The 24,831-nt window shown below is 40.4% G+C and overlaps 1 protein-coding gene across 1 annotated transcript in view; it reads right to left on the bottom strand.

Annotated features, from left to right (window-relative positions):
* jmy (junction mediating and regulatory protein, p53 cofactor) overlaps positions 1-24,831 on the bottom strand; it is a 58,372-nt gene that overhangs the window by 4,639 nt on the left and 28,902 nt on the right. The window contains exons 2-7 of the mRNA XM_034192539.1: positions 24,322-24,495; positions 6,272-6,422; positions 4,027-4,196; positions 2,307-2,472; positions 1,106-1,296; positions 898-984 (exon numbers count right to left, since the gene is read on the bottom strand). Coding sequence (XP_034048430.1) covers positions 898-984; positions 1,106-1,296; positions 2,307-2,472; positions 4,027-4,196; positions 6,272-6,422; positions 24,322-24,495 — 939 coding nt within the window. The remainder of the gene's footprint in view (positions 1-897; positions 985-1,105; positions 1,297-2,306; positions 2,473-4,026; positions 4,197-6,271; positions 6,423-24,321; positions 24,496-24,831) is intronic.

Below are 24,831 nucleotides of genomic sequence, written 5' to 3'. Positions count from 1 at the left end.
TTTCTTCCACGCGTCTCTGGTTTTTTTGTCCATTTTAAAGCATTGGAGATCATTGTAGATGAACAGCCTAGAATTTTTTGCACCTGCGTATAAGTTTTCCCCTCTCCAATCAACTTTTTAATCAAACTACGCTGTTCTTCTGAACAATGTCTTGAACGTCCCATTTTCCTCAGGCTTTCAAAGAGAAAAGCATGTTCAACAGGTGCTGGCTTCATCCTTAAATAGGGGACACCTGATTCACACCTGTTTGTTCCACAAAATTGACGAACTCACTGACTGAATGCCACAGTACTATTATTGTGAACACCCCCTTTTCTACTTTTTTTACTAATAGCCCAATTTCATAGCCTTAAGAGTGTGCATATCATGAATGCTTGGTCTTGTTGGATTTGTGAGAATCTACTGAATCTACTGGTACCTTGTTTCCCATGTAACCATAAGAAATATACTCAAAACCTGGATTCATCTTTTTAGTCACATAGCACTACTATTATTCTGAACATTACTGTATATATATATATATATATATATATATATATATATATATATATATATATATATAAAAAGGTCTTACAATTTTATTTTGATCAAACAATTAAAGCCAGGGTAGTGAAATGAGATTAAAGGTGAACAATGTAATTGTGCTAAAAGCTTGAGCTTTTTCTAATTATCACTTTGTGACTCTTCTCGCTGTGATGGTAGTAAAAAAAAATGTATCCACAGTTCGTTCATGTCTGATCAGTGAACCAGCAGCAGTGAAATTGTTCACAGGATTATTAAGACTGTTGTTGGATTTATTTGGATAATTTCACCCAAAACAGGCCTAAAAATCTATAATTTTTCTACAAATGTTTAAGTATCTATAGTGCCAAACACGTAATGATGATGGAGCTGTACCTGCTGCAGTGCCTGATGGGTACTGCTGTCAGCATGGCTACCTTGGCGCTGTTGGACATTCTGGTTGCGATTGACAACACAGATTTCCTATTAAAAGGAGAGGGGAAAAAAAAACCCTGCATGAATAATGCATTACACTGAACCCTGTAATAACCAAAACACTGAGTGCAGCACCTGTATATGAAACACGCTCTGCAGTCCTCCTCACCTTCTTGTTTTTGAGGTACACTTTCTTGGTGTTGATGCGGCCCCTCCGCGCCTCCAGCTGCCGTATCCTCTGCTGCAGGATGCCGAGTTCTTCGTCTCTGAGTGGGGACGCCAAGGTTACACCCTCCTCTATGCCCTTCATGGCATCAGGGGTCTCAAAGGCATCGTAGTACACCACCTCGTCCTGTCGCTCTGGGACAATCAGAAATACATGTACTTAGTTCAGGTGAAGCAGCGGCTGTAATATGGCTAAAAACAGGTATGTGACAAACCTGCATTGGGTTGTTTTGTACAGCCTACACTTTTACAAACAGATCTTTGTCATAATACTATAATTTCTAACTCAAACTGATACTCAGGAAAATACTCAGCAGGATGCTTAAAAATGCAAGATGCATTTTTTTAATCCAGACACAATATCAAAACAGAATAGAAGGTAAATAATAGAAATTCAGACAATAAAAACAATAATGTCAAAGGCAACACTATTTTTAAGTTGTCTGACATAGTGCAAAAAACCAAAATACAGCAACACATTTTGTAGTATATTTTATATAAGAGAGAGAAAAAAATATATTATTTTTGGGATGTGTGAAGTAGTGGGGAAAAAAATCCCCAAAAACAACTTACTGATGTCTTCCTTGTAAAACAAAAGGTCAAATATGTTGCTGTGTGCATCCACATGGTTTTCAGAGTTCATCATGTGAATTAAGTTTTTGCAAGTTTCCAACTTGGGATTTCCAAGCCACCATGAATGCATCGCTCGTATGACACTTCAAGTATGCGGCTGTTAGCAGAACCTGGAAGTCATGGCCTCGATACCAAACAACACTTAAACAATACACAGTGCAATCTGGTATAACTCTTTTCTTTGGCCACCTTTCATTTTTATTCCAAACTGTAAAGTTGTGTTGCGACTGGTTGTCTTTGACTCTGTATCCTGGCGAGGTGCTACGAAGTGATGTTCTTTAGCTGCTTTGAACCAAAAGGAGAGCAGTCAGAGCTGGTACACGCTGATGTTGTGCATCGCCGCCTCCATCACACTTCCTGGATGGCAACCACCCAGACAGACAACCTGTCCCTCCCCACCACCTGATGTAGCCATCTATGTGTCGCAGCCAGGTGAAGCGTGGGCTACTCCAGCACCAACATTTCTCAACACTGCTGCAACCAGTGAGTCACAACGTGTTGCTGCTGCTCACCTGTCATCTGCCGCCTCAGACTCTTCAGCTGGATGGTGAGCAGCAGCTCCTCACAGCGCAGCACCTCCCCCTGAATATCATACAGCTGCAGCTGCCAATCATAGTACCGTGCCTCCAGCTGGTCCAGCTGCAGCATGGCATCCTCACCACCCTGCAAACTCTGCATCTGTAACATCAACAAGAACATTTCTTTACTGCAACCAAACACCATAAGCGCTCTGGTAGAACCAATAAATAAATTGTAAGGTATGTGAATACATTTATAACATGTCATTTTTAATGGAATTCACTAAGTTTGAGGACGTGCATGATGTCGGTTCATTCATGATCTTGTTGTCCTTCTGTAAGACTGCACCTCTTTAATCAGGCGTGAGTCTTGAGCAAAAAAAACCTCTCTGATCTATCAAGTAAGGCAGATCTGTTCTCCTCCACTATAATGAAGATAACTGTCTAATAATGCCAGACACTCACCTTCTAATCGATCCAAGCACCTAAAAAAAATGACTTCACATGGATCCAGTATTAGAAAAAGGTGTTTATGAATCAACTGATAATCTGAGGTCAAAGTGAGGAGTTCATCCTTAACAGGCACAAATTAAAAATATATAACAACATAATAGAAAAGAAGCAGAGTTCTTCACATATCCACCACTTCTCAGATTATCACGACATTAAAATACAAAACTGTTACATGTTTAAAATTTTTAAACACACACACACACTTAGAAAGTCAACATTATTGAACACAATACCTCAGAGCACAGTCTGCCATGACTGTATTAGTTTTAATGACTTATCCTGCAGCCGTACACATAGCATTTAACAACTAAATGAAAGTAAATTCGGCTGTAGACTAAATATAAATATTGAATAACTGCACACATACACGAGCATTAGACACACTGTCGTCTACACCCTTTGGATGTGCACATTCTTAAACTTCAGCTGTAATGTGGAATGTTCTTTGCTGGCCAGAGTAGCAAGCAGCAGCACAACATGTGTCTGTTTGGTGCATATATATATATGTGTGTGTGTGTGTGTGTGTGTGTGTGTGGTGCTCATCCAAGGTTTTGACTCCGTAAGACACGCAAAAGATTAAGTGTGTGCACAACGTCCATGTGGTGTTTCCTTTAACATCAACCTTCTGCAAACATTGATCCAGTGATGAAGATGTGACATTCACTGTTAAGTTCACTGTTATCTTCAGCATGTTTCATACCAAAACCCAGGCATGTACCATATTTTCTGGAGTATACGTTGTACATTTTTCCTGTATTATCATTATCTGCCTTTGTCCCTCAGGCCATGAGACTGTACAACTTCTTACCCTGTGTGCTTCTTACGCTGTGTGCTGCTATACAATGCTGCTGGAACCTCAATTTCCTTGAGGGAGTCTTCTCAAGGGATCAATAAAGTTCAATATGATCTAAATGTCTTTTTTTGTGTAAGTCGCACCAGAATACAAGGAAATCTAACTGCTGTTGACCAATCAAACTCCACGTGATGCTACGCTCACCCATGTATCATTTTCATCACAGAAGAACCTTGGTCTCGCTGCACAAACTTGGACATTTGTGGATCTATAGAGAAATCTCATTGTTTTCTCATTGTGACGAAGCAACAAACAACATTTATTATTATTATTATTATGATCAGACTATGGAAACACAACCTGTGGCTCGCGTTTGGTTTAAATCAGTGTGTTTCCAGAGTGAGTCACCTCCTCTTTCAGGCTGTGCTTCTTTTGTTCCAGGCAGATTTCTTTGGCCTTCATCAGCTGCAGAGTTTCTTTGGAAAGTGCATACTGCAGGCGCTCCATGCGGTCCATTGCTACTGTCCAGGATGATTTACCGAACTTCCTTTGGTCAGCACGCATCCGCTCATACAGGGCTACGTCACACACAAGACAAAGTCAGACGCTGCTTGAGCACAAAAACCTCTCAGCAGAATTCATATAAAAACAGAAATTGGTTTGTCCCCATGGGTGCGAAGATTCAGTGCTGTAATGCAACAGAGAGGGTTTGAAAATTGAAATGTTTTTGGAGGAATAAAGAGCTGAATGAAATGCAGTGAATGGCCGGGCTAGTGGCCGGCCACTTTAGTATTTCCTGTTTTTCTTGTTGTTTAATGCTGACAAATTATACTGTATTTCTTGTCTTTCTGATGCCTGATTCTGTTTTTTTTCTCTCTGTTTAAGGTGCAGCTCCATCCAGAGATGGGTGTGGTATTTGTTCTGGAGACCCTCCTGTCCTGTGCACCAACAGCATTTCCTGTATATTTGTTTTGTGAATTCTTCTGTAATTTGTATCTGTATCATGGCCCAAGCAGAGGGTCACCCCTTTGAGTCTGGTCTGCTTGAGGTTTCTTCCTCAGAGGGAGTTTTTCCTTACCACTGCTGCTCTGGAGGTTAGTAAGATTAGACCTTACTTGTGTGAAGCACCTTGAGGCAATGAAGATAAATTGAAATTGAACTGAAATGAAAGGAATTTTTATTATTATTCAGTATTTCAGAGACATTGTTTTTCAATAATGAACTTGTTAAATCATGACAATCAAGCAGTTAACAACAAATTATTGCTACAGTATGGATCTGGTACATCACAAGGTACCTTACAACCACCTTTTTTTTGTTTTGTTTTTTTTTTTTTTGTTTTTGTTTTTTGTTTGGTTTTTTTTTGGACCAATGGGGAAGCGCAGTCTCGTTTGAACCACTGCATGATATCATGGGATTTGACCACTTCCGGGGACAGCCTGCACAAACACAGCATCACTTCACTCGGAGAAGTGGTGCATTGTTTTTTTTTTTTTTTCAGCTGTAATCACCAAAGCAGTGGCAAAAAGTGCAAGTGCAAGAAAAATGAAGACGAGGCAAATGAGAGCGGTCGTAAGTTTTAGCGAGATTTAATGTGAACAGTGATGAAAGTGGGCCATGGGAAAAAAACAAAAAAACGAAATTTTTGGAAAGGGCCAAAGGCCCGAAGCCCCTGGTGGGGGGTCTAGGGTATAGGGCAGTGGTGGGTGCAGCTAACCAAAAAAATTGCTTCAATAACCGCTAATCAGCTAACTGAAAAGTTAACTTTTATAAGGCTAAACCAATAAACCACTAAAACATTTAGTGGAAACTACAGGTAACCACTAACTTTCAGTACTGTCTCCGGTACACTCTCAGCTAATGACAAGCCGGTTTTGAGTTTAAGCACCGCCAATTCTTCTGATTACAATCAAAGATGATCACAAACCCAACGAGCCAGCACTTCAATCTTTGTGCACACTGCCCACTGCTGTAAAAAAAGACTCACTTCCCCTCACAGCATACAGCAGGTTTGACTTATGGTTTTGATTTATAAACCAAATTAATCCAGATAGTTTAACTACATTAATGTCAAGTCTGTCATTTGTATAAAGTGAAAATATAATGCATATCTTTTAATTTTAAAATAATGCACTAAATCTGAAATTTTGAACATTAACACACACAGATGCCAAAATGCATCATGGGTAAACTGAGCTTCTGATCACTGATTGGTTGATTTATTATTTGTAAAAAACATCACACAAGTTAACGTGTGTTGGTTTTTACAAATAAATGTGTATTTGTAAAATATGTCATTTTTTTCATTTGTTAAAAAAAGGCATTTGCAAAAGTGAAAATTCTGTTTAAGTTGTGATTCAGCAACAACCATGTGATATAACTGGGCATTACTCACACTGCCATCCAGTAGATGGGTCAAAATGCATAGAGTACTGCCATCTACTGGATGGCAGTGTGAATGACGCCCTGTTATATCACACGGTTGTTGCTGAATCAATCACCCTAATTCTGTTGAAAAACTCCATGCAAGAAAAATCGCGTTGACCAGTGTTAATGGAGCTATCGATGTTCTCCAGTGAGTGCTACTCTAGTTTTTGCCATGTCAACAACAGAAATGCGGTCCTATAATGAGTGGAATCAACTCCATATTTACCTTTCTGTGCCCGAGTCGTGGTTTCGAAGAACTTGACAGTCAGCTCTTGTATGGAGAGGACAACAGCATGAGCCTTCTTCTGCCATGCTTCATCTTCTTTCCTTAAGCTCTCCACTCGGCGAGGACCCAGACGCTCCGTCTCCAGAGAGATCTGAAGGAGTCACAGCAGGTCACACAGTTCAGCGGTGTGTAATACCCACAGGTTGGTGCAAGCGGTGCACACAGGCAAACCTGAGTCTAAGTGAAATTAATCTCAACAAGCGACTTCAGGGTTCCGCAACGGATTGCGAGTGCCGCCTGGTTCCGGTCTGAACCAGTATTATTTTTGTCTTTTTTTCCCCCCCACTTTTGATGCTCTGTGTGCTTCTTACCCTGTGTGCTGCTATACAATGTTGCTAGAACCTCAATTTCCCTGGGATTCCCAAGGGAACAATAAAGTTCTATCTAATGTATTCACTCTGCTGTGAAAAGATGTGTGAAAGGTGGTCTCTTAAAAGCTTTCTGAGGCAGCGGGATGTTGGGAATTTTTTTGCTATGTACACTAATCAGCGTGGAAAAGACAAGTTAAATGGCGTTATTTATAACTGTAATTAATATATACGATATAAAATCACGTTTTTGAAGCCCATATACCCACAGATTAGTCACAGCCTGTAAGTGTTATTGTAGAATGTAAATTAACATGTGCAAAACAGTACATACCTTGTGATGAAATGGTTAACTCAACAGTATCCATAGTTTGCCCACATCCAAGATGTGATAATGATATTTTTACAGCCTAATTTTTCCAAGTACTGGATTTTCAACACTTAAATCTGATAAGAAAACAATGTTAATGTTAACAGTTAACCCAGGATGTTTTTGTTTGTTTGTTTGATAAAAGTGTGGGAAAGTGATAGAACATAGTGCCACGTGGAACTCAGTCCCCCCCCCCCCCCAAAAAAAAAACCCATAACAAGGAACAAAATGTACAGAAACAGCTGAGCTGAACCGTTTGTGCTGCTGCATAAACAGAACCACAACCATCAGCTACAAACCTCAAAGGCCTCACACAGCCAGTCTGCTTACTGTTTTGTGTGTGTGTGTGTGTGTGTGTGTGTGCGCACGCGAGACCCAAGAACAGGGAGTAGTTTCTGGGTGAAACAAAGAGCAAGCAGAGGAGGAGAAATTACATCAGAGACCCAAAATTAAATGAGTGGGAGGAATAAGAGAGGTCTAAATATAAAGATAACATCGTTAAAGCAAAATCTGGAGTTGGGTTCCTTTGTTTCCATCAACTTATAACTCTGATATCTTCCATCATAGAAGACATTTGTGTGTTTTTCCTGACTGCACTGAGACTCACCAGCTTAGTTTTTGTTCTATCTTGTGTCCCAAACAGCTGTGGGAGGAGTTAAATGAATTCTCTTTGCACCTTCAGTACACATCTGCTGCTGACAAACCCCAGGCTCGCACTGAAAATAAAAGGTGACACCACTTCCTGTTGTAAAGACTTGAGGTCACAGCATGGAGCCTGTCATGGCGGCTCCTATCTCACATGATAAAATAGCAATTAAATGGTTTCTGTGTTGGCGATCCTCCTGTCCTGTGCGCCAATAGCATTTCTTGTATATTCGTCTGTGAATTGTTCTGTAATTTATGTTTTGTATCATGGCCCAAGCAGAGGGTCACCCCTTTGAGTCTGGTCTGCTTGAGGTTTCTTCCTCAGAGGGAGTTTTTCCTTACCACTGTTACTCTGGGGGTTGGTAAGGTTAGACCTTACCTGTGTGAAGCGCTTTGAGGCAACTCTGTTGTGATTTGGCGCTACATAAATGAAAATAAATTGAAACTAAAAATTGAAATTGAAAAATTTCTGTAGTGCCACAGAGCCAAGCAGTACATTAGCATGGAGCGTTTGAGTAGATGATAGGGCTCAGAGTTTCATGACTTCAGTAAATCACATGCAACGGGCGCTAATGCACGTACAGACTCTGTGCTGAATGTTGTCTTTAGAAGTGAAAATGTAAAATCCACTAAGACATGTAGGTTAGGTGACCTGGAAACGTTAAGTTGACTGTGAGTGTGTGTGTTTGTCTATATGTGGTCTTGCAATATCCCTGGACAGGATGCCAGTCTGTACCCTGCCTCGTGCCCTATGACTGCTGGGATAGGCTCCAGCACTGCCGTGACCCTTAATTGGAGGAAGTGGGTACAGAAAATGGATGGATGAATGTAAAATCCTCAACTATCCAGCAGGTGCCAGTGTTCACTGAGTGGCAGCACAGCATGTGAAGGTGTTATTTTTCATGCAGATTCCTGAATTATGTTCAAAATATGGGTGTTTCAAAGGATTGAAAAGGAACTATGAATATTGACTGCAGTGGGAGGAAGCAATGACATGCCAAGAACTTAGAATGGGAGATGTCCTGGGTGAACCAGGAATGGATAACAAATTGTTTCTCTTTCTCCAGAATTATACTCCAATAAGTGCATCTGCATGTGCCTGTACAGTAGGTGGCACTATGCACCTAGTGTCACTTGCAGTTACCTACAAGAAGAAGGACTTCCAATGTTTCCAAGCAGTGTTATGAGTTTGCCATTGTTGGGTTAAAGTACCGACAAAAGGTTTTGGCACCATCCCGAACCAAACCTTCCATCTATTCTTTAATTCAACGTTTACTTTCTTGTTTTGTTGTGTATCTCACCTTATATTGTAACATTTTCCTTTTCATACGAACTACAGAGCAATGTTTGAAAGGAGTGTTTCAAAGGTTTCAAAACATTTCAAAGCTGTTAGTCTATGAGCCAATCATTCATTTTGACCTAATCGGTACCACAGTGATGAAACGACATTTAGAATCCAGCTCCAGTGTATTATGGCCTACACAAAAATGTATGAAAACCATCCCAGGGTGGTAGATGTAGCCAGCTATGGGTCAATGACGAATTACACAGAGGTCAAAATGTAAAAATTCTTCAATCGTGTTGAAAATTATATCACATTATTTGTCTGATCATAACAATTCCAAAAAGGTATAGTTTGGACTATCAATGACTGAGTGTTATGGAGTAAAAACAGCAAAAATAGTGACAAAGGTCAGTTTCAGTTTGTACAGGGGTCAAAAGTTAAGGCTGCTCCAATTTCAGTAAAAATGATGCAAGTATTTTAAGAGGTTTAAAAAGTCGCATTCTGTTTATGTGATCCTTTTCGTCCTTGAGTGATGTGGGTAGAGCTGCACTGTGACGTCAGCTGCTGGTTTCTGCAAAACCAATTCGTTTTGTGTGTTTATAATACGTTTCTCATATATTATGTAAAAGATAGCAAGACATAAGCACTTCTATAACTAAAGATGGTGTTTTTGGAACCTATTAACACCTCTGTACTTATTTATAAGACATTTAACAGAAGTTAGCATGGTGACGTCACTTCCTAGTTTAATGACTTGCTAACGGTTTCTTTCTGGTATATTATGTAAAAGCAAGTGAGAAATAAACACTTCTAAAACTGAAAACACTGTTCTTGTAACCTGATAACACCTCTGGTGTCATTGATAAGACATTTTGTGGACGTTAGCTTGCATGCTAATTATCGTGAACTCAAAACTTTCTATGGAGTTAAATTTCTCTTATTAATATTAATACGTGCAAATGCACAGAGGGTGATCTACAAATATTCCTTGATTTGCACAACATGAACAAATGATGATTTGATCTGAACAACTACAAACTACACGTAAGACAATATGATCTTAATAATTAATTAAACAACTGCAAATTATAAATAACACAATGCTCATACAGCCATGGGTATTTTAGCATTGCGTTATATTTTTGCTGTCCGAGCCCTGTGATTTTACCATTGAGTCTGGTCTGCTTGAGGTTTCTTCCTCAGAGGGAGTTTTTCCTTACCACTGTTGCCCTGGGGGTTGGTAAGGTTAGACCTTACCTGTGTGAAGCGCTTTGAGGCAATTCTGTTGTAATTTAGTGCTATATAAATGAAAATAAATTGAAATTGAAATTGACCATTGTGGTGAATAAGGTGCTGAGTATTAACTTTAAAAATATCAGTACCATGACTTCTTAAAAAGAAATGATTTATAAATAATGGCTGGTTAAAAACAGTGTCACATTTGATAAACCCATCATATAATACATGTTTCCATAGCATTAATTCCATGAAGTATCATACCCTCCATGCTGAATCCATTCTAATCCTTGATTTTGTACTATTAAAAGAAAACACAAACACACACACACACACACACACACACACACACACACTTCAGACTCGTATTTCTTTTTACAAGCCAAGAAAGAAAACAGTGTGACCTTTGAGACACTGGAAGGCTTTTGATGTCAAAAATCTCTTCAGGACAAGTTGGTTTTCACTGACAAAGCTTTGCTTCAAGCAGAAGAATGGTACACGTCAACTAACCGAGACTACCAGTGAGTCAGAGAAGTGTTTTGCATTACAATGAGAGAAACACAGTGTGAATAGTGAAGTTGTGGATATACTAAAATATCATTTCTATTCCAACAATAAGACATATGAAACTTGTTATATATATATATATATATATATATATATATATATATATATAGTGGTCCCTCGCTATAACGCGGTTCACCTTTTGCAGCCTTGCAGATTTTTTTTAGTCCAATTTTGCATTTTTTTTTTTTTTTTTACAGCGCATTGTGTTCTGCGTCATCATCAAGCAGCCGGTCGCGGAACCACGAAGGGATAGCACGCGCATTGTGTTCTGCATGTCTGTTTATAAGAATCTTCTCGCCCAGAAGAAAAAAGAGAGAACTACCCATAACTGTGTTCTTCACTCGGAAAAAGACACCTGCACCGAGGTGTCACTCAGTGGAAAAAAGACACGACAGCGGAGCAGCACCAGGATGAAGTGGCACGGTCAGACGATCTGTGAAATACTGGTGAGTCACTATTAATAATTTCTTATGTGTCCAACCTTGTAGGTTGATTGTTAAAATTAAATTTGTTAGTTCTAAAAGCCATCATAATTATTTATAGGAAAACGTTCTATTTTTATTTCTCAAACAAATGTTTGGGCCTGAAAACAGGTTGGTCTTATTTTTCTACTAAGGTTTGAACTTTGAGAGTGTTTACACACAAGAGAAAAGTGAGAAAATGTTAATGCCTGTTTGAGAAAAGTGTATAAAGTGTGTAGTGAGGGGTTTTACAGCCTTAAAACGTCTATAATAATTGCAAAAAATAACGCTGACTACTTTGCGGATTTCGCCTATTGTGGGTTATTTTCAGTGGTGGGCACAGATAACCAAAAAATTAACTTCGATAACAGATAATAAGATAACTGAAAAGTTATCTTTGATAAAGATAAACCACCCAAAAATGTATCGGAAGTTACAGATAACCGATAACCGATAAATTCCGGTGTTGTCTATGGGACATTTGCAGTTACTAAAGAGCTGAAATTGATTTTTAACACGATTGCTTTTAAAAGCATCAAAAGCGGTAAAAGACCTAAAGAATAAGCAAGAATGTTTGTCTGTGCTGCTTCCTGCAGGGGGCCTGAGAGCACCCACGAAATCAACTCTTTACTAATCATAATCATTTTTTTTTCAACATTCTGCCCCTGCCGGAAGCTCTTGTTTACAACAGCACTCCCACCACAGACGCACACCGAGAGCAGCCATAATGCCAGCTCTCTATCAATTTCAACACTCCGCTCAGGCGGGGGTCTTGAAAAATAAAGTCATACTAACTTATGGTTTTTTGAAAATACTGATAGAATAACTCCATTAATGTCAATTCTGTCATTTGTACAAAGTTAAAATATAACATATATCTTTTAATGTTGAATAAGGCACTAATTCTGAGGTTTTGTAACAAACACAGACCGCAAAGCATTCTGGGTAAAAGTGCTAAACAATGATTGGTTCAGTAATCCATTATGTAAACCAACACGTTAATGTGACGTGAGTCGTGCGTTGGTTTAAAGATAAATGTGCTTTTGTAAAATATTCCATTTTTATTTGTAAAAACAGGCATTTTTACGGAGCCCTGGAAGTGTCATCGCAATTGTATGTTTTAAAACTTTTATGATGTTGTAAAACGTGCACTCAATATTAGTAAGTAAATTTATTTATATAGTGCCTTTCACAGACATAAGGCCACGTAGACACGTTGTCAGGTATTTGTAAAACCGAATATCTTACCCTTTCAGTTTGGGGAAAAAACTTCATCCACACTACGTCGTGTAAAAAAAAAATCCATCCACATCGAACCGTATAAATGTGTTGTAATTAGTCTGCCAAACCTTTGGGTGGTGGTACTGATTAAAATTCTATCCAATCAGCATTTTTATTCTCTTGTCGTCACTTCCACAAAAACTAAAAACATGGCGCCAACCTCGTTCGTGTGGACCGATAAGGAGTCGGAATTACTTCTAACCGTAGTTTTAGAATACAAAGTTAACATATATACACACAAAAAGCGCCTGGACAATGGACAATACCAACACTTTGAGAGCAGCCATGTACCCAGACGTTTAATACTGCCATGAACACTCCTGGCCAGTAGATGGCAGTAGCAGCCCTGAAAAAATGTCAAACAAAATTCCAGATAATCCATGTCTGCTACATTTAAGATGCGTGGAATTTAACAAACGCAAATACACTAACGTCTATAAACCCAGAGAATATATTCACGAGAGTTTTAGGCACTAGAGGTTAATGCTGTTATCTGTGGACCCTGAACAAAGTGCAGAACAAATGCATTTGTCCTGTCGTGAACGTCTGAGATTACCTTATGCTACCCATAATGCATTGCTGCCTGGCACAGCATGTGCTCACAAAACATAAAAATTGGCACATTACTTTAAAACGAAAACATATATCTGATATTTTCACTTTATAAACTTCAGACATGACAATAATTTTAAATAACTTGTCTAAAATGAGTGGTTAAAATTTGAACCATAAGTTAAACATGTATGCCTCTGGATGACTTGGTGACATTGCGATTATATTAGTATGGTGTTAAAGGAAATTACTTATTTTTTTGATCACCAGTTCTCCTTTGCTTACAGACGATAGAGTGGTTTCTGTTTGCAGAGGGTAGAACAACATGCCTATTAGGAAACTTTTAACAGGTAGGTCTCAACAGCTTTAACAGTTTTAAAAATGTTTTTCACTGTTCAGCTTAGTTTAGTACGTTATCGGTCTAAAAGTTATTGGATGGTAATTCATTGGAAGATAATTACTCCGATGATGATTTTTAAATTTATCTAAAAAGATAATCCGATAATGAAAACATTATCTTCGATAATTATCTGTTATCAGATTATCGGAAGTGTGCCCACCACTGGTTATTTTTAGAATGTAACTCCCGTAATAAACGAGGGACCACTGTATTGAAGAATCTAATCAATTACCATATTATAAACCTTACGTACTGCTACAAGGCAAGAAAAGTCACATCGCTTTGTCATCTTTGCTATATTTGTCTTTTAATAAAGTCTAAAATTGTACAGTATGTGCTGTGTACTGATGCAATTTTTTAACCATGGTGTTGAAATGATATCAAGTATCGATACTTTTCAAGGCATTGTATCAAAGTTAGAAATTCCACTATCGTGAAAACACTAGCACATGGTGCGATTATGATTTTATTCAACCAACGTGTACATACTTTGCAAAATTATGCAATGAGTTACTGATACATTGCCCTCCAAAAGTATTAGAACACTTTCACACATTTTAATTTGTTTATGCCATTTCAAATACAAAAATTTACCCAAATTTGTAAAATGATCTTCCTTAATCCCAAAAAGAAAGCAAATCTCTACAATTTGACATAAATTGTTTAAAAGTATCAATCAATCAATTCAAATTTTTTTTTTATATAGCGCCAAATCACAACAAACAGTTTCCCCAAGGCGCTTTATATTGTAAGGCAAGGCCATACAATAATTATGTAAAACCCCAACGGTCAAAACGACCCCCTGTGAGCAAGCACTTGGCTACAGTGGGAAGGAAAAACTCCCTTTTAACAAGAAGAAACCTCCAGCAGAACCAGGCTCAGGGAGGGGCAGTCTTCTGCTGGGACTGGTTGGGGCTGAGGGAGAGAACCAGGAAAAAGACATGCTGTGGAGGGGAGCAGAGATCGATCACTAATGATTAAATGCAGAGTGGTGCATACAGAGCAAAAAGAGAAAGAAACAGTGCATCATGGGAACCCCCCAGCAGTCTACGTCTATAGCAGCATAACTAAGGGATGGTTCAGGGTCACCTGATCCAGCCCTAACTATAAGCTTTACCAAAAAGGAAAGTTTTAAGCCTAATCTTAAAAGTAGAGAGGGTGTCTGTCTCCCTGATCTGAATTGGGAGCTGGTTCCACAGGAGAGGAGCCTGAAAGCTGAAGGCTCTGCCTCCCATTCTACTCTTACAAACCCTAGGAACTACAAGTAAGCCTGCAGTCTGAGAGCGAAGCGCTCTATTGGGGTGATATGGTACTACGAGGTCCCTAAGATAAGATGGGACCTGATTATTCAAAACCTTATAAGTAAGAAGGAGAATTTTAAATTCTATTCTAGAATTAACAGGAAGCCAATGAAGAGAGGCCAATATGGGTGAGATATGCTCTCTCCTTCTAGTCCCCGTTAGTACTCTAGCTGCAGCATTTTGAATTAACTGAAGGCTTTTTAGGGAACTTTTAGGACAACCTGATAATAATGAATTACAATAGTCCAGCCTAGAGGAAATAAATGCATGAATTAGTTTTTCAGCATCACTCTGAGAAAAGACCTTTCTAATTTTAGAGATACTGCGTAAATGCAAAAAAGCAGTCCTACATATTTGTTTAATATGCGCTTTGAATGACATATCCTGATCAAAAATGACTCCAAGATTTCTCACAGTATTACTAGAGGTCAGGGTAATGCCATCCAGAGTAAGGATCTGGTTAGACACCATGTTTCTAAGATTTGTGGGGCCAAGTACAATAACTTCAGTTTTATCTGAGTTTAAAAGCAGGAAATTAGAGGTCATCCATGTCTTTATGTCTGTAAGACAATCCTGCAGTTTAGCTAATTGGTGTGTGTCCTCTGGCTTCATGGATAGATAAAGCTGGGTATCATCTGCGTAACAATGAAAATTTAAGCAATACCGTCTAATAATACTGCCTAAGGGAAGCATGTATAAAGTGAATAAAATTGGTCCTAGCACAGAACCTTGTGGAACTCCATAATTAACTTTAGTCTGTGAAGAAGATTCCCCATTTACATGAACAAATTGTAATCTATTAGACAAATATGATTCAAACCACCGCAGCGCAGTGCCTTTAATACCTATGGCATGCTCTAATCTCTGTAATAAAATTTTATGGTCAACAGTATCAAAAGCAGCACTGAGGTCTAACAGAACAAGCACAGAGATGAGTCCACTGTCCGAGGCCATAAGAAGATCATTTGTAACCTTCACTAATGCTGTTTCTGTACTATGATGAATTCTAAAACCTGACTGAAACTCTTCAAATAGACCATTCCTCTGCAGATGATCAGTTAGCTGTTTTACAACTACCCTTTCAAGAACCTAAACTCCAGCTCAGTGTAATAATCCACAACCATATATCTTTGTAAATTTTAAACACTGCAGGTTTACAACAGTCGCACGTCATGTGGCCTCACGCTCACAGATCAAACCAGAATGAGCTGTAATTTTAAACAACCAACTGATACCTCAATGCTGTCCTCTTCTCAGATTTGTCATGTTATCATGATGGCGGATGCAAACGACATGCAAATTACGGTTCCCCAATTCACACGCTGATCTCTTTAACCATCTTCACAAAGGAGAGGAACACCATTACAACTCCTGACTCATCAATTTAACAGAAGCCAACCACCTGTGCTGGCATCAGCAACTCCTTTTCATAATAATTTGCTTTCAGTAGTTAAACCGCCCCGAGGGGTGCAGGTGGCTTCGCTGAAAAGGTTGGCATCACACCAAGGTATGATTCTTACACAGATCCCCAAGACTCAGGGAAACTACATAAATCTTACACATACAATTAAGTGGAAAATGTTGGTGTATCTTCTACGTAAAGTGGCATTTATTTAGCACTACATTCATATTACAAAACATATTCATCGTTAAAGTAGGTTTAAGCTGGCTTACTGGAGTGTAGAAGGCTGCACGGACGGGAGGCTGATCTCTGGGAAAGGTTTCTACATCATCTATCACAGATTATCAAATGACTATCCTTTCTATTACAACCAGTACATTAGCAAGGACACTAACACTTAGGAACATGCTACATGCATTTCCTCTGCTTTGTTCCCTTTTGGAACCCATTATATATATATACGAGGTCTGTTAGAAAAGTATCCGACCTTTTTATTTTTTTTAAAAACCATATGGATTTGAATCACGTGTGATTGCGTCAGACAAGCTTGAACCCTCATGCGCATGCGTGAGTTTTTTCATGCCTGTCGGTTGCGTCATTTGCCTGTGAGCAGACATTGAGTGAGGTGTGGTCCACCCCTCTCGTCTATTTTTTATTGTGAATAAATGTCTGAACAATTTGGAGCTTTGCTGCATCAATTTTTTTTCCAGAAACTGTGAGAGACCTCCAGGTGGACACTGTTCGAAAAATTAATATGGCTTTCAGCACTTTTTCGGCACATTCCACCGTTACAGGAGTTTTTTTCATGGAAAGAAAAGCGGAGGGATGCGCCACGGAGCCGTTCATTACGCGGGACAAAACCACCTCGATGTTGGTCTCTCAGGACAGCTTTCAGGTGGATTTCAGACGGATTCCGGTTGCTTTCCAGTCGTGTGAATATCCGATTGTGATTATGCATGAGGTGGACATGCCAGAACATGTCCCATGAGGCGTTGCTTTGCGCCGAGCGGCTGCACCGCGACGCGCGGAACTCCTCCGCACGTCGGTCTTAATGTGCCGTAAAAGTGCTGATGTCCACGTCTTTTTACAATTCCTGTGCTAGTCAGATGACATACCAGATCAAGACAGCATCCAGTTTAAAAATGAACGGCACATTTCACTGTTACAGGAGTTTTTGTCATGGAAAGAGAAGCTGCTCCACTGCGTGTCGCGGTGCAGCCGCTCGGCGCAAAGCAACGCCGTGATGAAGCCTTCCAGGACATGCTGGGGCAGGTCCAGCTCATGCACAATCACAGTCGGATAATCACACGACTGAAAAGCAACCGACAGCCATCTGAAATCCACCTTTAAGCCGTCCTGTGAGACCAACACCGGGGTGGTTTTGTGCCGCGCCATGAGCAGCACGGTGGCACATCCCTCTGCTTCTTTATTCATGAAAAAAACCTCCTGTAACGGTGAAATGTGTCGATAAAGTGCTGATGTCCACATCTTCTGCCTTTTTGTGAAAGTCAGACGAGGTCCCGGATCAACAAAGCTTTCACGTTGGAAATGATCTGGTTGTTCCAGCGGGGTGTCAGCCTGTCGATGGGGGCTGGGAGCGCGCCGCGCTTTCAGCAGTTGTGGGCCGTCCTTAAAGGGGCAGTAACACCCCATAATCTGTTTAATCCCCATAAAATCGTCCCTGAAAGCCATATTAATTTTTCGAACGGTGTCCACCTGGAGGTCTCTCACAGTTTCTGGGAAAAAATTGATGCAGCAAAGCTCCAAATCGTTCAGACATTTATTCGCAATAAAAAATAGACGAGAGGGGTGGACCACACCTCACTCAAAGCCTGTTCACAGGCGAATGACGCAACCGACAGGCATGAAAAAACTCATGCATGCGCACGAGGGTTCAAGCTTGTCTGACGCAATCACACGTGATTCAAATCCATATGGTTTTTGAAAAAAATAATAAGGTCGGATACTTTTCTAACAGACATCGTGTGTATATATATATATATATATATATATATATATATATATATATATATATATATATATACACATATATATATATGATGCAGTTGTCGAACTGAACAAATTCAGGGTTATTTTTCTACATAGTCTCCCTGTAACTCCACACACTTCTTCCAGCGGTGCTTGTGCGCTTCGATTCCCTTGGCATAGAAGCTTTCACCTTGAGAGTCAAAATAGTCTTCAACGGCAGCCATCACCTCATCATTGCTCCGACAGTGCTTCCTAGCCAAGTTTTTTTTTCAGGTTTGGGAACAGGGTCCGAGGGTGCCAAGTCAGGGGAGTATGGTGGGTGATTTACCAATTCGAATCCACACTCATGGATAGTGGCCATGGCCACTGTTGACTTGTGAGCTAGGGCATTGTCTTGATGGAACAGCACCCATTTCGTCAGCTTTCCTGGTCGCTTCTTTTTGATAGCCTCGCGTAACTGTCTCAGTAGGTTAGAATAGTACTGTCCATTTATGGTTTGTCCCTTTTCAAGATAGTCCACGAACACAATGCCTTTGGCATCCCAGAAAACTGAAACCATGACCTTCCCCGCAGACAAAACGACCTTGGCCTTCTTTGGAGGTGGTGACCTTGGGTGTTTCCACTGCATTGATTGTTTTTTTTGTCTCTGGTTCAAAGTGGTGAACCCAACACTCATCCTGGGTAAGAAAACGTTCCATGTAATTGGCTGGATCCAAAATACCAAAATTACTATTTTTTTGTGCAAAAGTGTAATTAATAATCTCAACATTATTTACCATCTACTTAATGGCAAAAACACACGCAAAATATTTTTTTATATACAGCTATATAAATTCAGGCGTTAAGGGGTTAATCACACCACGATGCCAGATTTTGTCCATTTTTGCCGTTTCCCTCTACCACGAACTTTCAAACTTGGCTATGAACCACAACACCTACCTCACAACGTGGGAGAAAATAACACAGTTAGTCATCAGAAGAGTTGAACTTAATGCATGCCAAGTTGTATTGAAATGGCATTTCTCCTTCTTGGTGAGCCTTAGAACTTTTCAGCCTACCCTCGTGTATATATATATACACACACACTCAACAAAAACATAAACGCAACACTTCTGGTTTTGCTCCCATTTTGTATGAGATGAACTCAAAGATCTAAAACTTTTTACACATACACAATATCACCATTTCCCTCAAATATTGTTCACAAACCAGTCTAAATCTGTGACAGTGAGCACTTCTCCTTTGATGAGATAATCCATCCCACCTCACAGGTCTGCCATATCAAGATGCTGATTAGACACCATGATTAGTGCACAGGTGTGCCTTAGACTGCCCACATTAAAAGGCCACTCTGAAAGGTGCAGTTTTATCACACAGCACAATGCCACAGATGTCGCAAGATTTGAGGGAGCGTGCAATTGGCATGCTGACAGCAGGAATGTCAACCAGAGCTGTTGCTCGTGTATTGAATGTTCATTTCTCTACCATAAGCCGTCTCCAAAGGCGTTTCAGAGAATTTGGCAGTACATCCAACCAGCCTCACAACCGCAGACCACATGTAACCACACCAGCCCAGGACCTCCACATCCAGCATGTTCACCTCCAAGATCGTCTGAGACCAGCCACTCGGACAGCTGCTGAAACAATCGGTTTGCATAACCAAAGAATTTCTGCACAAACTGTCAGAAACCGTCTCAGGGAAGCTCATCTGCATGCTCGTCGTCCTCATCGGAGTCTCGACCTGACTCCAGTTCGTCGTCGTAACCGACTTGAGTGGGCAAATGCTCACATTTGCTGGCATTTGGCACGTTGGAGAGGTGTTCTCTTCAAAGATGAATCCCGGTTCAAACTGTCCAGGGCAGATGGCAGACAGTGTGTGTGACATCGTGTGGGTGAGCGGTTTTCTGATGTCAATGTTGTGGATCAAGTGGCCCATGGTGGCGGTGGGGTTATGGTATGGGCAGGCGTCTGTTATGGATGAAGAACACAGGTGCATTTTATTGATGGCATTTTGAATGCACAGAGATACCGTGACGAGATCCTGAGGCCCATTGTTGTGCCATCCAAGAACATCACCTCATGTTGCAGCAGGATAATGCACGGCCCCATGTTGCAAGGATCTGTACACAATTCTTGGAAGCTGAAAATGACCCAGTTCTTGCATGGCCGGCATACTCACCAGACATGTCACCCATTGAGCATGTTTGGGATGCTCTGGACCGGAGTATACGACAGCGTGTACCAGTTCCTGCCAATATCCAGCAACTTCGCACAGCCATTGAAGAGGAGTGGACCAACATTTCACAGGCCACAACTGACAACCTGATCAACTCTATGCGAAGGAGATGTGTTGCACTGCATGAGGCAAATGGTGGTCACACCAGATACTGACTGGTATCCCCCCCAATAAAACAAAACTGCACCTTTCAGAGTGGCCTTTTAATGTGGACAGTCTAAGGCACACCTGTGCACTAATCATGGTGTCTAATCAGCATCTTGATATGGCACACCTGTGAGGTGGGATGGATTATGTCAGTAAAGGAGAAGTGCTCACTATCACAGATTTAGACTGGTTTGTGAACAATATTTGAGGGAAATGGTGATATTGTGTATGTGTAAAAAGTTTTAGATCTTTGAGTTCATCTCATACAAAATGGGAGTAAAACCAAAAGTGTTGCGTTTATATTTTTGTTGAGTGTGTATATATATATACACACATACATACATACAGGAACTGATTAATCTATTTTGCATTGTTTCTTATAGGAAAACTGGCTTCAGTTTAATGCCGCGTTCACACCGGGTGCGATCAGACGCTACAAATTCGCGTGGGTTGCCAGGCAACGGACGCGCCTTCTTCGCCCGGTGTGTCGCTCTGCTTTTGCTGTGAAAATTCGCCTCGGTGCGTCATCAAATAGGAGGAGCTTCCATTCCGCTCGCCGGCTCCGGTTTTCAGTCAAGCTAACATGACGGACCTTGATCACACGGAGCGAGTTGTTGTGGAAAGCTCCCAATACAGGGAGTATTTGCTGCAGGAGCTGTGTCTGGATGATGGCTGCTTTCAGCGGTTCTTCCACCTCTGTGGGACCCAGTTTGAGGACCTCCTGTCCCGTTCACGTGCGCACATTTAAACAATAAAAAAAAAAAGAAACTCTGCTGCCTGCTGTGGACTGCAGCTCGCTCTTCCCCCAAAAAACTCTGTCATAATTGTGTTTAGAAACCAGTTACCATTTGTTTTATTATACATCTGTGTAGTTAAGTAAAATAATCTCCATGGATGATTCGCACGCGCGCACACATAAAATAAAAAGAGAAAAAAACTCCGCTCCCGCTGCTGGGGCTGCTGCTCGCTCTTTCCCAAAAAACTCTGTCATAATTGTGTTTAGAAACCAGTCACCATTTGTTTTATTATACATCTGTGTAGTTAATAAGTAAAATAATCTCCATGGACGATTTGCAAGCGCGCACGTAAAATAAAAATAAAAAGAAACTCTGCTCCCCTGCTGTGGGGCTGCTGTTTGCTCCAAAAACTCTGTCATAATTGTGAAATAAAGGACAAAAGAGACATACGTCCTGCTCACAGGCTGCTACCAGATACAGGACATGTTCACATCTTCAGTCAAACTCCAGACATCTCCACGTCACTGCATATCCAGTCCCTGATTGGTCGTCACAGCGCGACGAGATGAAAAAGTTCAGATTTTTCAACTTGGGGAGGAGGGCAACGCGACATGATGCAACGCAATATCGCGCCACAAACGTGCAAAATTGTTTCACTCGCGTCGCTTCACTCATGTCCATCGCATCGCGCTGCATGACTTGGCGCCAAAATGCGTCATTCCATAGGGATTACATGGCAACCTGTGGCTGCAGTCGCCCGCGTCGCGCCCGGTGTGAACGCGGCATAAGAGCAACTCAGTTTAAGAACAACATTTAGGAACCAATTAAGTTCTAAAACCGAGGTTCCGCTGTATATATAAACAAAATCAAAAATGCAACTAACAATCTGGTCAAAATGAAGAACAGTTTAATCAAGACAGCAAGATAGGATTAGTATCATTTAGGTTTTCACTGACATCTTTCATTGATTATAATGTCTTGTTCTTCTTTTCTTCCCCATTAAATATATGTTGTACTCTGAAGGTTTTGTTTTTCTGATGGAAGAAATCTTGCCAATGTCAGCCTTGACAGTATCAGAGGAGATGTGTTTATTGTTCCCATGTAAATAACATTTGATTGAGATTCATGTTACTAACCTCCACCAGGTTACTGGTTACAGACACAATGTCCAATAAACAAACACTGCAAGAAATGTAGTTGGGGAAAAAAGGAATACAAGTGCTCGTGACATACCACTGAGTAAATGTGTATCTAGGAAAGATAAAGAGACAAGCACAGGGACACACTGCACTATTCATGTGATAAAAATGACACAAGCTGCTCAGATCAGGTCACCGTAGACATGATAAGTAAACCTGACAGCACCCAATAAAAACTAAACATTGCTTTGGACCAGGTCCTGTTTCTCACTGTCAGATAAGCCCATTATTTTTAGCCACACCTTATCTGTGGCTTTTTTTTTTCCTGATCAGATGAATTAGGCCAGGTTTAAGAGCACCATTTCCAACGGGAAAAGTACACAAACACCTTCAGCTGACTCTCTGCTCGCATGAATCGTGAGGAAGCACAAGTGGGAACCAAAGCCTGTGGATCAGAGGACTATGTTGTTGATTTTTTTTTTTGTTCCATCTGTGGTGGTACCCAGCATCCATGAAGCAGAGAAATGACAGAACCTCCAGGATGCTGTGGTCAATGATCACAGTGGGGAAAAGGAGGCGGCAAACAGATGGAAGAAAAAAGCTCACTGTGAAAAAAGACATTTTTTTGAGAAAACAGCTCTAAATTAATTTATTAGTGCATAAAAAAAAATTACATAAAAGTGTAAAAAAAAAAAAGCACACGTCACAAAAATACAGCAATAAATAAGCAAGATCGATACTTTCATGGAAGTTTATTTTGTTTATGCTGTTTATTTTTATTTATTTATTTTATTTTTTCAAATTGTGGCCAACCAATCAGAATCTCCTTTGTCAGACGATGTTTTTTCTGAGTGTCTTCTGCCTGTGACGTTGCACGAAATGGCATCCACCGGTATTTTAAAAAGGCAAAGTGCTACAGCTTCCCCTCCGTTTGAATTAAAAAAAAATTTAATTAATAAAATTCTGGTGACCCCCCCCCATGCACCCAAGCGCCACCATGCTCTCAATTTCTGGGGGGGGGGGAAGAGCCCTGAAATACCAACTATTTCTCTACAAAACCGTAAAGGCACGGAGAGAAAAGCAGCTCAAACAACATAAACATTCTTTGCAAGGGTGTGTGACTTTGTGAAAAGACACTCGCTGTTTCATATATTTCGAGAAGTTAACCCAAAAAGTGTGAGTCACGCTGTGACTGTACTCCTGACATTTCTGGCCCGAATAAGAAATGATGATCACAGCATCAAAACAATTAAGAAAACTTGAGTTGTGGCTGTAAAACTAAAGTTTTCCTGATATGGGAGAAAGTAAACACCCCAACTCAACTTGATACCAGGTAACATCATGTTCTCCAGGTTAAAGACATTCAGGCTCCCCACTGACTGAACTATTTGACAGATATCCTCTTGGATTACTTCATCCCTTTTCACGTCTCTAATAATGGGAAAGAAAAGTAATGGGGAAAAGGTTGAAGAGGAGTGTGCTGAAGCTGCAGAATTACTGAGTGGTCTACTAGCTGCTGTAATAATACTCACGCTGGTTGTTAAGCCGCTTTGGGCAGGAGAAAAAAAAGCCTCTGTAGCTGATCCTCTTGCCCTCCTCAGCCCCCAAAGCTACTCCAGAGTAACGCAGCCCAACTACTACATGTCGTCATGATACTATGATACAGCCTCAGCAACCAATGCTAATGTTATTCCCGAGGTCAGTATTCCCATCCCAACACTAACCTTGGATTTAAAACCAACAAACCACACTGATGAAGTTGGCTGTAACAAGGAGGCAGTCTGACAAAGGTCAAAGCAGTCATCCACAGCTACAGCAAGATCTAAAACCTACTTAAATCAAGCTCTGAAACAGATGGTAAGTGCATTGGTGTGCGTGTGTGTGTGTGTGTGTGTGTGTGTGTGTGTGTGTGTGTGTGTGTGTGTGTGTGTTACCTTAATCTGTTGTCTGCGCAGCATGGCCAGTTCCCTCATGTCTCTGAAAGGCTGAAGCAGATAGTGGAACAGCTGAGTTGTGGCTTCCAGCAGCTCTCCATAGGCTGCGTCCTCGTCAGAGTAGACCTGCAGTAGTTCCACCATGCTGTCCATGGCTCGGTGTTTATCCAAAACCTGCAACAAAACCCACAAAGTTAAAAAAAAACAAAAAAAAAACAATAATAATACAGTGGAACCTCAGTTTAAGAACATATTTTTTGAAGGAAAAATGCATCACTTTTCGAACAAAGTCTTGGTTCACGAACACCTCTGCAGCAGTAATGCACCATGTTGGGTTGTAATCCATAAATAAACTCAAAAGAAGAACAAGAAAGAAGAAACTCCGCCATTGGATGTTTATATTTTTGTGAACTGCGCAGTGGTTCTCCTAACGGTTTATTCTGTTGTGGTCATTAAAAGTTTTGAACCACATACTTTTCCAGTAATCATACATTAAGTGGAGGTCGCATT

The sequence above is a fragment of the Thalassophryne amazonica genome, chromosome 17, assembly GCF_902500255.1.
Source record: "Thalassophryne amazonica chromosome 17, fThaAma1.1, whole genome shotgun sequence".
Lineage (NCBI taxonomy): Eukaryota > Metazoa > Chordata > Actinopteri > Batrachoidiformes > Batrachoididae > Thalassophryne > Thalassophryne amazonica.
This window is presented reverse-complemented; position numbering and strand designations above follow the sequence as displayed.